Below are 17,302 nucleotides of genomic sequence, written 5' to 3'. Positions count from 1 at the left end.
ACTGGAGCAAGAGGCATTTCTTCACTCAGACAGCTGCTGGCTGCTGAGGCTGAGAAGCCCCAAGGTTGACAAGTAAAAAGGGCACAGTCCAGATGTTACCAAACCACCCAGCAGGCCATTAACTTAAGTCCATTGTAAGTCCCAAGGTCAGCAGAGCTGCTCAACAAAGACACGGCTTCATGCAGGGTCCAAGCGTGCCATAGACTAGAGACCATTCCCAAAGCTTCTCCTTAAATACAGGAAGCAGACCACATCCCAAAGGCAGCTACCCAAGTGCTTGTGGTAGATCTTACCATGGAGTTGATTGCCAGTCTCCTCATGGGGATTAACTACCACCAGCTGCTCACCCACTCAACCAGGCCCAGCCAAGTTGATACACAAATGAACTACCACAGCCTACTTGCTATAACTTTTTTGTATTATTTGAATATTTCCTATGTGGTTTATACTATATATGTATAACTACTTTTTCCTTGATAAGGACTATCAGGAGTCCAGTTCCAAGATGGGGATATTAATCCAATCTCCACTTTCCCACTTCTCCATTGTTTTTGACACTAGCCATCCTTTCTTCTTCTTGGCACTCTGTTTCTCTGCTGGGTTCAGTAATTCATTGTAATGTCTCACAGAGCTCATGGACTATGTGGTTTATCAGGTCAAAAGAATACAACTCATGAGTAAGAAGGAGATCTGTGTCAGGAAAAAGTATATGGCAATGTCTGGAAGGGTCTCCAAAGAGGAACTTCTGTTTTCCCAAAGAGAACATGTCTCTTCTTTTGTCAACTAAGACAGTGATTAGAGCACAAAAAGTTCTTCGAATCTTTTATTAATCAGTCCACAGGGAGTCCCTAGCCAGACCAGTGCCCAACAAATTCTCAGGTGTAATCACTGCACCTTGATCGCTTAGGAAATCCCCTAAGGTTATTTCACCAAAATCCAAGGGCAAAAGCCAAATTAATTAATTCATTGTATCACAACCTTCAGGTTATCATAGTACTTCACATATAGTATAATAACCTTACAACAATACGCTCTCATTTCTTCTCTGTCAGTGTTTGTGCTATTGTTGTTAAGAAATTTTACTGCATATGTTATATTCCCACAACATTCTTTTTATTTTTCCTTTGTTCTTCTTGTTGCTTGCTGCTGTTGAGTTGGTTCTGACTCATATTGACCCTATATACAACAGAACACTGCCCTACACCATCCTCAACATTCATTTCTCATTGTTGTAGCCATTGTGTCAATCCATCTCATTGAGAGTCTTCCTTTTTTTCATTGACCCTCTACTCTATCACACATGAAATCCTTCTTCAGGGACTAGACTCTCCTAATAACATGTCCAAAGTCAGGCTATTCTCACTTCTAATGGAGCTTTCTGGCTGTACTTCTTCCAAGACAGATTTGTTCATTCTTCTGGCAGTCCATGGTATATGCGCTATTCTTCATGGACATTGTAATTCATATGCATCAATTCTTCTTTCATTTTACTTATTCATTGTCTGACATTTGCATGCATATAAGGAGCTCTGGTAGCATAGTTCCTAAGGCACTTGACTGCTAACCAGAAGGCTGGTGGTTCAAACCCACCAGCCACTCCTTGGAAGGAAGGTTGGGCAATCTACTTCCATAGTGATACTGCCTCGGCAACCCAAGGAGAGGTCGCTATGAGTCAGGGCTGACTCGATGGCACATAACTACAACAACAACAACAAGGTGATTGAAAATTCCATAGCTTAGATCAGGTGGACCTTAGTCCTCAAGGTGACATCTTTGCTTTGTAACACTTCAAAGAGGTCTTCTGCTGTTAAATCTTTTTAATAGATTTGTCCAATGCAGTGCACTGACTGATTTCTTGATTCCTGCTTTCATTGGCATTGATTGTAGACCCAAATAAAATGAAATCTTTGAGAACTCCAACATTTTCCATTTTCTCTGTTTATCATGATGTTGCTACTTACTGGTCCAGTTGTGAAGATTTTTGCTTTCTTTATGTTGAAGTGTAATCCGTAATAAAGGCTTTAGTCTTTGGTCTTTATCACTAAGTGCTTCAAGTCCTCTTTGCTTTTAGCAAATCAAGTTGTATTATCTGCATATCACATGTTGTTAATGTGTCTTCCTCCAATACTGATGTCATGTTCTTCTTAATACAATTAAACTTCTCAGATTATTTGCTCAGCATACAGATTAAGTATGTTGAAAGGTTACAACCCTGACACATGCCTTTCCTTATTTTAAACCCCTTCTTCTGTTAAAAAGACTGCCTTTTGGTCTCTGTACTGGTTCCACATGAACATAATTAAGTGTTCTGGAATTCCCTTTCTTTGCAATTTTACCCATAAAATTCCACTCAGTTGAATGCCTTTGCATAGTCATTAAAGCACAGGAAGACATCTTTCTGGTATTTCTCTGCTTTCAGCCAAGGTCCATCTGACATCAGCAATGATATCACCTATTCCATGTCCTCTTCTGAATCCAGCTTGTATTTCTGGAAGTTCTCTAGCAATGTATTGCTGCAACCATCTTTGAATTATTTGCAGCAAAATTTTACTTGCATGCGATACTAATGGTATTATTCAATAACTTGCACATTCTGTCAAGTTACATTTCTTTGGCATAACACAAATATGGATCTCTTACAGTTAATTGGCCAAGTAGGTTTCTTCCAAATTTCTTGGCATAGTTTAATGTTGCATCTGTTTGTTGAAACGTCTCAACTGGTATTTCATCAGTTCTTGGAGCCTTGTTATTCACCAATGCTTTCAGTGCACTTGGACTTTTTCCTTCAATACCATTGGTTCTTGATCATATGCTACATCCTGAAATGGATGAACATTGATCAGTTCTTTTAGATACCTTGTGTATCCTTCCATCTTCTTTTGATGTTTCCTACATCATTCAGTATTTTGCTCATAGAATACTTCAGTATTTCAACTTGAGGCTTGGTATTTTTCTTCAGTTCTTTCAGCTTGAGAAATGCCAAAAGTGTTCTTCCCTTTTGGTTTTCTAACTACATTTCTTTGCACCTTTCATTATAAAACTTTGTCTTGTAGAGTCACCCTTTAAAATCTTCTATTCAGTTCCTTTACTTCATTTCTTCCCTTTGGCTTAGCTAATCTCTGTTTAAGAGCAAGTTTCAGAGACTCTTCTGACATCCATTTTGGTCTTTTCTTTCTTTCCTTTTAATGACCTTTTGCTTTCTTCATGTATCATATCTTTGGTGTCATTCTACAATTCATCTGGTCTTTAGTCATTAGCATTTAATGTGTCAAATCAGTTCTTGAGATAGTCTCTAAATTCAGGTGGGATACATTCAAGGTTGTACTTTGGCTCTCTTGGATTTATTTTCATTTTCTTCAGCTTCAAGTTGAATTTGTATATGAGCAATTGATCATCTGTTCCACAGTTGGCCCCTGCTCTTATTCTGATAGGTATTATTTAGCTTCTCCATTGTCTCTTCCCACAGATGTAGTCAGTTTGATTCCTGTTTATTCCATTTGGTGAGGTGCATGTGTATAGTCTCTGTTTGTGTTGTTGTAAAGAAGTATTTACAATGCATCAGTCATGGTCTTGCAAAATTCTGTTATAAGCAGTCTGGCATTGTTTGTATCACCAAAGAAATATTTTCCAACTACTGATGCTTCTTCTTTGTTTCCAACTTTCACATTTCAGTCATCAGTAATTATCTTGATTGTTTGTTTTATCAATTTCAGACTGCACAAGTTGGTAAAAATCTTCAATTTCTTCACCTTTGGCATTAGTGGTTGGTATGTAAGTTTGAATAATAGTAATATTAACTGGTTTTCCTTATAAGCATATAAATATTAACCCATCACTGACAGCACTGTACTTTAGTATAGATCTTGAAATGTTCTTTTAAACTATGAATGCAATGCCATTTCTCTTCAATTTGTCATTTACAGCATAGCATAGTGGCTAAAGCACTTGACTGCTAACCAGAAGGCTGGTGGTTCAAACCCACCAGCCACTCCTCAGAAGGAAGGTTGGACAATCCTACTTTCGTAGTGATACTGCCTCGGAAACCCAAGGAGGGGTCGCTATGAGTCGGGGCCTACTCGACGGCACATAACAACAACAACAGACCATAGGATTGTCCAATTCAAAAAGGCCAATACCGATCCATTTCAGTTCACTAATGCTTTATAAATATTTATGTATCATTTCATTTTTGATGACTTCCAGTTTTCCTACATTCATACTTCATACATTCCACATTTCAGTTACTAATGGATGGTTGCAGCTGTTTCTTCTTATTTTGAATCATGCACATCAGTAAATGAAGGTCTTGAAAGCTTTACTCTATCCACATCATTAAGGTTAGCTCAGTTTTGAGGATGTAGCTCTTCTTTCCCCGTCACACTTTGAGTGTGTTCTAACCTGAGAGGCTCATCTTCTGGACTGTATCAGACAGTCTTCTGCTGATATTCATTAGGTTTTCACTGGCCAGTTTTTTCAGAAGTAGGCCACCACGTTCTTCCTAATCTTAGTCTTGAAGCTCCACTGAAACCTGTCTACCATCGGTGACTCTGCTGATATTTCAGTACCAGTGGAATAGCTTTCAGCATCATAGCAACATGCTAACCACCACAGTACAACAAACTGACAGATAAATATTTTTGCTTTAAACCATCAAGTATCTTTTAACAATTTTTAAAATAAAAAGCATCTTTTATATCTATCCACATGGGGGTCATTTCTGTTGCTTTTCATTTATTTGCGTAGATCCAGATTTCATTCTGATACCAATTTTCTTTCTGTCTGAAGAACTTTATTTAACATTCCTTGCAATGTACTGCCACTGGTTATGAATTTTTTCAGCTTTAGTATGTGTAAAATGTCTTTATTTTACCTTGGTTTTGAAAAATATTTTCATTGTATGGGGAATTTTAGATTGACCTTTTTTCCCATCACTTCTTTAAAGATGTTGCCACTGTCTTCTTATTTGCATAAGTATTTGAAAAGAAATCTGCTGTACTTTTATTATAATTGATCAGTATGTATTTTACCTGTTTTTTTTTTCCCCCCTTTTGGCTGCTTCTAGTATTTTTTTTCCGTATCATTGATTTTAAGCACTTTGATTATGATGTGCTTTGGTATAATTTCCTTCAGGTTTTTTGTTCTTTGATCTCTTTGATCTGTAGGTATATAATTTTCATCAAATAGGAAAATTTTCAGTTGTAAGTTTTTCAAATAATTCTTTCTTTCTTCCTCTCTCTCCTCCCATTCAGGAATTGTAATTACAAGTATACCAATCATTTGAAATTAATTCACAGTTCACTGACACTGTTTACTTTTTTCTTTTGTTTTTTGCTTTCTGTTTTAGTTTTAATAGTTTATCTTGCTTTGTCCTCAAGTTTACTAGGATCTTATTCTGTAGTGGCTCATCTGACATTAATCCCAATCAGAACCAAATCAAACTCACTGCCATCAAGTCAGATGTGAGTCATAGCGACCCCTCCTTGGGTTTCCGTGGTGGTGTCAGTATGGAAGTAGGTCACCCAGTCTTCCTTTCAAGGAGTGGTTGTTGGGTTTGAACCACCAGTCTTCTGGTTAGCAGTCATATGCCATAGGCACTACGCTACCAGAGCTCCTGACATTAATCCCATCTAGTGTATTTTTTATATCTGATATTTTAATATTTATCTTTAGAAGATCAATTTGGGTCTCTATTTTTTATTTTTTTTGTTGTTTGTTTGCACACAGTGCGCCTACATATAATAGGCAGAAATGATGAAATTATGTATAAAAGTTCTAGCATAGTGCACCCATGCATACACTGTGCATGGCCCCTGATATTTCCAAAAATAAAGTTCAGCCTCATTTACCTTCATTCAACAGTCTGAAAATATTACTTTGGATTATATTTGTGTAATGAAAGTATAATTCATTGTCAAGAAGTCATGAATCAAGTTTGGTGATAGACTGCTAACTGGAAAATAAACATTTTGTGGCCAGACCTGAGAGCAATGAATTTCCTTGTAGCCAGTCAGCACCTAGTTATGTTGTGCAGGTAGAAGGTTGCACAGAGGGCTGCGTGTGGGGCCATCACAGCCTAAGCAAAAGCTGGTCCCATAGTGGGTTGGAGCATAGTGGAACCAAGCCTCTGGCTTCCTCTGTGCCAGCCCCACATGAAGCTGAGAGGCAGGAAAGTGCACCCAAAGTGACTGACACACTACCCTTCTGCACCCACAGCTCTCATACTCACCCTACAGTGTCTACATGGGTGGGAGATTAAAACATCATGAGCATAGCAACCAGCCAGGCAGTGGGACAGAATGTGTGCAGCTATAGTGAACCAACTTCGCCTGCCTGAGTGGCCTTTGAGGCCAAGGTGCCCGGAACCGTGTACCTCCTGGGCTGGGCCTGCCAACCTGGCAAGGGCTATTTCCAGGACAGAAAAGGTGATTTCTTCCTGCACTGGAGAAAGTGGTTTACAGAGCAGGAGGGGATCCTGCTGGGAGAAGGACTGCCTTAGAACCTCAAGGATAGGTTCATGAGGGTCTGCTACTGGGAACCAAGCCTCCAGGTCAATCGGAAGACTTGCCATTAAATCCACTGAATAAAAATATTGGTATAACTCACTTGGAAGCTCTGGTGGCATAATGCTAACCAAGCCCACCAGCCATTCCTCAGAAGGAAGACTGGGCAATCTGCTTCTGTAGAGATACTGTCTCAGAAACCCAAGGAGGGGTTGCTATGTGTTGGATTTGACCCCACAGCAGTGAGTTTGGTTTTTTCTTTTTTTGGTTTATAACTCACTTATTAAAATAACACATGGGAGGTTTTACAGTATGTACAAAGATACAGCATATGTTATTTGTATAAAAATATGGCATATTTTCTGTGTCTCTACAAGTTCAATCTTTAGCTTCTGGAATATAAAGAATATAGTTAAAATAACTGTTTCATGTCCTTGCTACTAATCCTATTATCTTGTCATTTCTGGATAGGTAGGTTCCTTACAAGCATGCATTGATAGGTTCTCTGCTGAATACTCAGAGGGACCCTCTGAATCTCCAGAGTTCTCTGTGTGTACAGTTCTCCCCACTTCAGTACTCCGAACCTTGCCATCCCCAAGCTCCATCTTTCAATTTAAGAAGGTTACCAAATTCTCTCTTTTCCTTCTCTCTGCACTGTGACCTGGAAACTCTTTAGTCAATGATTTTCATAATCACACGGTTCATCTTGTTTATTTCCTGTCTCTCAGGATCACTGATCTTCATTCTCTGCTGTACAATGGACTGAAAACCTATATTTCAGTCCTTGTTTCCTACATTTTGTACTGTGTTCATTCAGATGGGATTCCATTTTTCCTGGACAGTGTCCTTGTTTCCTACATTTTGTACTGTGTTCATTCAGATGGGATTCCATTTTTCCTGGACAGTGAAGTCAAGAACATATTTCTAATCAATACAATTAAATGAAAATATACCTCCACAGTAAGACTGTTCGAAAGTTAAACTCTTTCCATTAACAGCCTCAGCTTCCATTCCACTTCAAAAGTGAAGCCTTTCTTTTACTTCAGAATAACTTTGTTTTTGAATGAATAAAACATTTGGCAGCAAGCCTGTTTACATTAATCTTTAAATTAATGATGTTTAAAAATTGTTATTTGTAGATTTTATTATTTTATACTCTTTAAGTCATGTTTATTGTTGGCATTATCTTCAGTAACCACAGTTTAGAGAAAGGACTTTGAAAACCTAGACAAGATAGTAATTTAAACAACTGTTGTGAAAGTGCAGAGGGAAAAAAAATATATTATTGCTAACATTTCATGAAAGAACATTTCACTTAAGAATTTGTTTTTAATAACAAGAGGTATATATTCTTTTTGGCAATCTTATATTAAATCCATAGATATCTATCAGCCATTTATGTAATATACCAACATATGTAATTCATTGATAAAGTTACTTTAGTGATCCTTTTAGTGTGTCAAGCTTCATAACATTTTCTTACTGGTATAGAAACATGAATATGCTTGCTAAAAGTAAAAGTTGACTCAGGTGGGCTAAAGAACATAAATTCTATTGATTCATATTGTGGGTGGAGTAACCAGCTCTTACTTGCAATAAAGTTTTGTTTATACCTTAGTTCTTTTGTAAGTATGGATAGAGAAAGGTCTTTATTTAAGGAATATGCATAAAACATTTTTAATTGAATCCTTTTTGGGGAAACTGATGTCTCTTTTGTTTTGAAAAGTATTTTATATTTGACAGTCTAGATAATATAGCCTTATGCTTTGTTGCTGCTTAACTGACTTAGCTTCCTAACTGGTATATGTTTTATTTGTCTTTTAAAGAAATGCACTTCTGCATGAGAAGAAACGTTCAGATATTTGACTAGGAGAGTTAAATAACATGATTTAATAATTTAATCTTTCTTAGAGTTAGCAATATTTAAAATTTAAATACACTTAATGATTTTGAAGTATACATTTATATAAAAAAGTGTTAAAGCTTTATTTAAGTTAATTTTACCTACATGTTCGTACTTTTAGTAAGAGCATATTTTATTGTTTAATTATTCCTGTGACAAAAATCTCTGAGGTGGAAGTTTAGAAAAATGATGGTTTATTTCTTTTTCCTGTCCAATAGTTATAGATGTTCAGTGTTGAAAAGCTACATGTATTATCCAGAGTTACCTCTATTTTAGTCAGTCAATATCAGTTAAATATAAAAATATATATTATATGCTATTTGAAACAACAGCACCTTTGGAACTGGTCCCTGTGATCTAATATTTTGTCTAGTGTCTCAGCGCAGCTGTAGCAACAGCTCAAAGGAGTCCTGAATTTCTGTGTATGAGGTCAACCCGAGATATCCTGGAAACAAAATACCTAATGATAGACATTTCTTGGATGTTGCATATTAGGTCTTCACCTGACTTTCAAAATATCTACATAGAAATTCAAAGTATCTACTTAGAAATCCACTTAGAAGTTATAGTAAAAGGACTTTCCCATTGTTTGTAACATACCTTCCACTCTCATAATGATAATGCATTCTGCCTCCCAGTTTGCTCTTGTTGTGTGGTAGTTCTATCACACATAGTACACTGGCCAAGTTCAGGGTGGTGGTTGACTCACTGTATAGTATATACCAAGTGCAATTTGTATACCCCCATGGATTCACAAAATAGATCATTGGACTCAGTGAAGAAAATATTAGAAATTGTGTTTATCTTTATTGTTAGTATTTTTAAAGTCTTTGTTTTATTTGTATGAAATATATACATATGAGCAAATAGACTATATAGAGGGTAAATAATTAAATATACACGTATTGGGTGTGTGTGCTCAAATTTCGTTTTTACTAATGGTAGTGCTTAATTAAAAAGAGTTTTGAGACCAGGCAAGGCTTTTACAGAGCATGTAAGGCAACGGTTTTCATCCGGGGATTTATTGTTATCTGCATGAGTGGTATGCAGAATTTTGTGTATATGTATGTTTTTCTTTTTTTTAACTTTTTATTAATTTGGGTGAAAGTTTATAGAGCACATCATTGGTTTTCCATTCAACAATTCATGCACATTTTGTTTCCTGACACTGATTGCAATGTCCACAATGTAGCAACACTCTTCTCACTTCTTCCCTGTGTTTACCATTTCCATTTGTCCTTTTTTCCTATCCCTTCCTGCTTTCTGTGCTTTATCCCTGGGTATGTGTTTTTCTTAAGAGAAAATCCATAGCTCACATGAGATTCTTAAAAGAGTGTTTGGTCCTAAAGAGGTAATAAACCACTTTCCTGTGATCTCTGGGCTGAACCATTGGAGCTTGTTCTGGCAGAGTGATATCTTCTTTAAGGTGGTTGCAATGGTTAAGCACTCTGCTGCTAACTGAAAGGTCAGTGGCTTGAATCCACCACTGGCTCTGCAGGAGAAAAGACCTGATGATCTGCTCCCTTAAAGATTACAGCCTAGACACCCTATGGGGCAATTCTACTGTGCCCTGTAGGCTCTCTGTGAGTTGGAATTGACTTGACAGCACACAACAACAACACATCTTGTTTATAGATAACTTTCCAGGCTAAACCACATGGTACCTTATTAAAAAATAAAATATATAATTAGATATGTATGTCAATACTTACTCATTTTAATATAATATATTAATAATACAGTATTATTGAGACTTATATCTAAAAAACTGCCAACAAAGATTGTTGCCATCACATCATAATGATGCATGACAGATGCCATATGCTGTATAGTTTCTGGGTCCCTTTTAGTCTTTTCCAAAGGTATTACACTATATGTTTTCAGTAATCTTCTATCTTTTTATAACATTATGGTGTATTATTGCCTTTTAAATTCAGATACATTGGTCCTGGGTAGATGTGACTACAAATGAACTACTTTTTGAAATCTAATTTACTATACTCTTTATATGTGAAGATTATTGTTTTCCCTTTTGATCATTCTTTTTTCCTTTTTGATGGAATTACATTGAGGTGGAGATGAAAGTTAACTTCAAAGGTCAACTGATAAGGTGAAATTGAGTTTAGTTGAAGTTATTCTTGAATCACAAATCATCCATAACATATAATTTTGTTTATATAATCCTATTGTTGTTGTGCACAAGCATTATTATTATTATTATTATTTCCTCTAATTATTTGTAGTTGAAATTTTATATGGACCTAAGTGACTCTTCCATATTCTTTTTGGAGAGTGTTGACAAGCCTGTTACCTCTCACTTTGCTGATCACCAGCATGCTGTGTTTTATCTATTTATTAATGGTCAGAAAAATCCTACCTTTCATATGTTATTTCCAAAAAGTATTGCTCCTGAGGCACATGCTCATTGAGTTCAATGAATAAACTAGTTTTTCAATATAAAGACTATTTTTTTTTAATTGTATGTGGCTAAATGTAAGTAACTTAATGCATATATGCTATGACTCCACTGTTTTTCCACCTTTGCCATTTTACTACAAGCCTGTGGTATCCAGTTCAAGTTGATAGCATGTTGTATTTTCCTGAAAAGAATCACGTTATTTATTCCTTCATTTATGTAATAATTATTAAGCATGTATAAGATGTTGTTTTGAACATTGGGACTATAGGAATGAAAAGACCAAGTCCCTGTCCTCATAGAACATACATTCCAGTGGGGAAAGTAAATAATAAACCAAAAAGGGGGAAAAAAGATTTCAGGCAATGTGTGTTAGGAAGAAAAATAATTAGGATAGAGCACTATCCATTAGGATAAGTTTAGCTGTTTTAGGCAAGGCAGGCAGAGCTGTCCTCTCTGAGGGGTTGTACTTTGAGCAGAGACCTGAATGAGGAGAACCCACTGCCGTCGAGCTGGATCCACCTCCTAGCGACCCCTCCTTAGGTTTCTGAGGTGGTATCACTACGGAAGTAGATTGCCCAACCTTCCTTCCGAGGGGTGGCTGGTGGGTTTGAACCACCAGCCTTCTGGTTAGCAGTCAGATGCCTTAGGCACTACACCAAGCAGTGTGGATATCGGGAGAAACAACATTCCATAAGAGGGGCCCAAAAGAAGCAGTGGGAGGCAGAGTGTGGGAAGGTTTGAAGGTGTACTCTGGTGTTTTTTTCATAATGACTCTTGCTTCATGTTACCAGTTACGGTCATTCCATTTCAATCTAGTCATTCATCATTTCCTTCTGAGCAGCGTTGTGGCTTCTTTTTAATGAATGGGGGACCAAAACCATTGATGCCAGCCTCTTACAAGTAAATGTGACATGTATGAAAGTAGATTAGGACTGGTTTAAGGTTGTTCCACTAGATACCAATTATATATTGAAACTGGGATTTATTCTTAGCATATCCCACATAGTGGAAATAAGACAGGCCATGGAATTTGATTTATCTGATTTGTACTTATTTTGTAACATATATAATGTATTTTTACCTGATTTTCTTAAGGGTCATTTTATTTATTTTTAACAGGAATCACTAGATTTGATCTACTTGGAGACTTTGGAAGGTTTAATTGGCTGGGAAATTTCTATATTGTATTATCCTACAATTTGCTTTTTGCTATTGTGACAACCTTGTGTCTGGTCAGAAAATTCACTTCAGCTGTGCGAGAAGAACTTTTCAAGGCCCTAGGTAATCTTATGGTTTATGGATATTTTTCTTTCTTTGGTAATTAATAATTTCTACATTTGAGTTAACTTTAAATCTTCAGCTACGCATTTTTCCAAATGTATTAAAACTTAAAGGTCAGATTATTGGTTACAATCTTGTGCAAAATTACTTTACTTCTTTAGGACTCAGCTTCCCCATCTGTAGAATAGTGATGTTGTCTTCCTTTTAGGATTGTTGTGAATATTAATTGAATTAATTCTTGTAAGGGCCTTAGCATACTACCTAGCACTTCATAAGAACTCAATAAATATTAACTCTCTTGTTGTTACGGTAATGGTGGTAATGGTGGTGGTGAGGAAAATGTGTTGCAGACATATTTTTTGGCATATTATATCACATGATTTTTGGTTATAGCTTTTTTGGGGGCTTGGCTTTTACAAGCAGTCAGGCTGACTGATTCGCTTCAGTGAGCTGAATAATAATTCAGAATACAAATATTAGCATCCTTGGTATTGATGGGAGACAGGGCATTCATTATGTATGCCATGAGTCACAGACATTATGACAGTGTTGAAAACTGTTAGGTTTGGTTAAACGGTATCATGTAAGCTATACATGTATTTCTCATGCTTACTTCCACATTAATGATAAATATATTTCAGGTTTTTTATTTAAAGAATACCAGGACAATTCAAGGCACTTGCTATAAACTATCTTGAGTCTTGGGTGTATAATTTTATAATGAAAGACGGGAAAGGCAGTGATTTAGTTTAGAAAATCCTGACACTATTTTGTTTCCTGAAGAGACATCAATTTGAATGCTTATATTCAGTATTCCATTGTGACTTTGGCTGCTCTGAATGGTAACACACTGATTGGTTCATTTAAGCCCTATTTTCAGATATATTAATCTATATGAGCATCAGTAAAATCTTCTGACAACACCATGCCTTTCCAACCTTGATTTTTTTAAAAGATGACCTTTGAAAGGGGGGGAAAAAAGAAAGAGAGAGAGATTTCCAGATTATCTGTATGAATCTCACTTTGGATTTGCCCCTCTTAGGGGTGGCTGACAAAATGTTTGCCTGATAAGAAAAAGTTACATCTCATTTTAGCTGATGCACCAAATAATTTATAGATTTTAATGCCCAGGTTTTATAATGTTGGCTGAATTAAAAACTTTTAAGATGAAGTAGAAACCAAATAATCCCCTTAGTTACATACCTAGAGTTAAAAATTAATTTTTTTTTCAGCTTGTTGCAACATCAGAAGATTAGTTAGCCATTAAAAAAAAAAAAAAAAAAAAAAAACCTCACTGCTGTAGAGTCACATCTGACTCATAGCGACCCATCCTTGGGTTTCGATACTCTCAGATGAATACCCATTGCCATTCATTAAAATAAGATAGTTGCAATTGAATCACAGTAAGTTTAACGTTCAAGGTTGATATGCTGGGTATCATTTTGCTAAGTGTGGTAGTTAAGGTTATATGTCAACTTGGTTGAGCCTGAGTGGCTGGGCAGCTGGTGGTAGTTATTCCCCATGATGAGAGGCAATCAGCTCGATGTGGGAGTTTCCACAAGCAGCTGAGTAGCTGCTTTGGGTATGTGGTCTGCTTCCCATATATGAGCAGCAGCTTTGGGAACGGTCTCTAGCTTATGGCACACTTGAACCCTGCATGTAGCCGTGTCATTATTCAGCAGCCTGCCATGCTCTGCTGTCCTTGGGACTTTCAGTGGACTTGAATTAATGGCCTGCCATGTGGTTTGGTAACATCAGGACTGTGCCATTTTATTTGTTGACCTTGGGCTTCTTAGCCTCAGCATCCAGTATCTGCTTGAGTGAAGAGATGCCTGTAGCTTCATTGGGCCAGGAGCAAGAGGCAGAGCTGAAGCCCCAGGCTGAGGGGCTTTCACCCAGCCCCTCCAGCCTGGCACTTTGAACTTGGACATAAAGCCTCCAAACTGTGAGAGAATAAACTCCTGTTTGTTAAGGCCATCCCATTTGTGGTATATTCTTGTCAGAGTGGTACCAGGTAACCAGAACACTAAGGAAGTCTTCATAAAGACATACAATATCACTTAACCTAAGGTAAAAGATCTTCTATACTTGTGTCAACTCTGATCGTAAGAGGCAGTGGAATTCTCAAGTGTTGTATAAAACTAATAAATTTTTTTGTTTCTTTTCCAAACATTTTCTGTTATTCTTTGGGGTATTCTAAGGGGGCAATAAGGAACTCTGGTGGTGCACTGCCTAAGGCATTTGACTGTTAACCAGAAGGTTGGTGGTTCAAACCCACCAGCCACTCCATGGAAGGAAGATGGGGCAATCTATTTCCATAAAGATTTACCTCCTTAGAAACCCAATGGGGGTTGCTATGAGTCAGAATCGACTGGATGGCAGTGAGTAAGTAAGGAGGCAATGCCTTATGTAATTCCTTATACATAGAAAAAAAATTTTTGTTAAGTATATGTTATGTTTGAGTGATATGAGATCTTAAATAGGATTTCACTAGAAGTCATAATTTGATTATAAAATTGAACAATTTTCTTTCCTCTTTCTTTAGGCTTATTTTGCTCTCTGCTCCTATGCTCATTTATAGTAATGGCATCTAGCTCATAGAATATCCAACACATAGTAAACAAACCAAACTTTAGCTGTGGTGATGATAATAATTGAGGTGCTTGTTTCTAGAGTTGTCTCAGAAGAGAGAGATTATATTTCAGAATGTATAACATATGAGTATGCTACATCCAGGTTTTAGAAGTGCAATAATTCACATCATCTGTCCTAAAAGAGTGTTTCCATTTCAAGCCAGTCACTGAATACCTAACTGGTCTTCTCTCTGCTCAGTACCTTCTCTAACAAGCCCTGCTTTAACATGGTTCCCTATGCCCTACAGATGTGACTTGGTCATTCCTGGGAACTGAACCAGTTTTTGAATATTGGTTTGATTAGTTTTTCCCCTTTACATTCATACCTTATAAAACCAAAACAAACCCACTGCCATAGAGTTGATTCTGACTCATAGCAACCGCATTGGGTTTCTGAGACAGTAAATCTTTACAGAAGTAGATTGGCTGGTCTTCCTTCCATGGAGTGGCTGATGGGTTTGAACCACCAACCTTCTATGTAGCAGTCAAATGCCTTAGGCACTGTGCTACCAGAGCTCCTTTCATCCACTATAGAGAGGCTCAATTTTACTTTTTCTTTCATTAAGATATTCAGGCAACATATTTTAACATATTTTAAAATTTTTAAATTTGGAATGTTATGTTGGCTTAAGTGTGGTATAAAACTGTATAACAGTTAGGTAGATTGCCATCTGGAACTTTAGGGCCAAAGACCATCTCCAAATAAGTTTTTGAGGTATCAAAAAGATCTGGCCTCGTAAGAATTACTCTCTCAAAATCTTTCCCATAGACATCTTTTTTCTTGTATGTCTTTGTGTTTTGTTTTCATTAAAGTGCTTGGAGCTTCAGTAACACATAAATTGTTAAAACTTTTTTCTGCCTTTTCTCACTGGGAGGGTACAATATGATTTTATGTATCTGATATGTTAATGTAAATAATTATTATATGATTCAAGAGGAAACTAATGTACCTTAAAAAGATAATGAATTTTTTTTATTCTGTGAAATATTTTTGAGTAGTAAAATGTAATTTATGTTCAGTTTGTTCTTTCACCATTTCTTTTTCTCTTTTTTGTAATTTTTTCCCATTGGCTTTCTTTTTCAATTACAATGTTAGTCTCTCCAGACATTTTCCTATGTGTGCATGTGTGTTTATATTTTAAAACAAAAGTGGGATCATGCCCGCCTCAAGTTAGAGTTCCTGGGATGCACACTGTGAAATAGAAATACACTGGCAGGAGGAAATTTATCAGAGAATGCGATTGGCATCCTCCTCAGTTATGGGAAGCAAGGAATGGAAGGGAAAGAAGCAGGATCATGTACAGAGGGCCTGTGCTGTGATGCCATTTCGACAGAAACCTCATCTGACCCAATGGGGTGTTGTGACTATAGGATAAGCCTTCAGTGCTCCATGGAATTGAGGATAAGGGAGCAGGCTTTTGCACACACATGCTGTCGGTTGCTGGGAAGGGGCATGAGTTCTGGCTCAACAGCTATTTTTAACTTAGGTCATGCCCAAAAGCATTTGACAATATCGGGAAGAAGACTGTCATCCTGTAGGGGGATGTGGTCAGCACATTACAGTTCCCACCATGAAACTTTTCATTGTGTTTTGTAACACCCCTGCCCCCATTGGTTGCCTAGCCACTCAGTAATATATCATTTCTAACCATTTACTTAATTTTTCTTCAGGGCTTCATAAACTTCACTTCTCAAATGCTCCAAGAGATTCAGAAACAACAAAGCCTTCTGCAAATGGGCATCAGAAAACACTGTGAGATACAGAGTTAGCAACATTCTGCAATCAAGAGACCTGAGAACTCCAAACTCATGACATTCCTGTCAGTCATGGAAGTGTTTTCATACTGATTTGGGTTCATATTTAGAGCCTGGGCCTGTCAGTGTCACTTTTTTCATAAGCTAGTAAGAACTTGGCCATTGCCAGTCTTTTTTCAAATTGAATTTTGTAGTTGCCTGTTAAATGTAGATTCCTTAGAGATTTATAGAACCGAGAAGAACAGCACAGTCTTCTATGGACACATTTGCTTCCATCAGTAAATAGGTTCACCATAGGAAAAAAAAAATCCTTTTTGCCTGAAATGAAACTGTTAGAAAAGGCAAACTTTGGGACTTTCTAAGGCTTTGTTTAAATCTCATTATATGTTTTTCAAAAAGTAGAAATCTACACACAAGGCATCCTTTATATTAAGTGAAGGTCCAGCAAAAAATGCAGTTTTCAAATGCAGTAACAGCTGCTTAGAGATGCTACTATTATTGCAGGGGTTGCACTGGAATTGTAATGATTGCAGATTTATTTTTCATTTCCTTCAAAAAACACAAAAGCCTAGCTTCTGATTTATGTATGTTTCAGAACGATATTGATTAGACTTTAACCCAAGGGAAAAATACTAAGTTCTTTTAAAATCAGCCTTGCTAGAAAGCCACGAGAATATCTTATATTGTACAGTATAATAAGCTGTGGTAGGAAGTATTATGTAATCATAGGTCTGTGAAAGTTTATATGTATATAATTCAATATTACCTCCAATAATATAGTTGCCAGTGTTGAACACACTTGTAACTTAGA

The 17,302-nt window shown here is 36.8% G+C and overlaps 1 protein-coding gene across 1 annotated transcript in view; it reads left to right on the top strand.

The window, feature by feature from the left end:
• The window catches only part of LMBR1 (limb development membrane protein 1), a 318,251-nt gene extending 301,758 nt beyond the window's left edge, over positions 1-16,493 (top strand). Inside the window, exons 16-17 of the mRNA XM_007953475.2 lie at positions 11,942-12,103; positions 16,408-16,493. Coding sequence (XP_007951666.1) covers positions 11,942-12,103; positions 16,408-16,493 — 248 coding nt within the window. The remainder of the gene's footprint in view (positions 1-11,941; positions 12,104-16,407) is intronic.
• The last annotated feature ends 809 nt before the right edge of the window (positions 16,494-17,302 follow it).

The sequence above is a fragment of the Orycteropus afer genome, unplaced genomic scaffold (genome assembly GCF_000298275.1).
Source record: "Orycteropus afer afer isolate SDZICR_OR568_19922 unplaced genomic scaffold, OryAfe1.0 scaffold00396, whole genome shotgun sequence".
NCBI lineage: Eukaryota > Metazoa > Chordata > Mammalia > Tubulidentata > Orycteropodidae > Orycteropus > Orycteropus afer.
The sequence above is the reverse complement of the archived record's forward strand: the minus strand, read 5'-3'. Positions and strand labels throughout refer to the sequence as shown.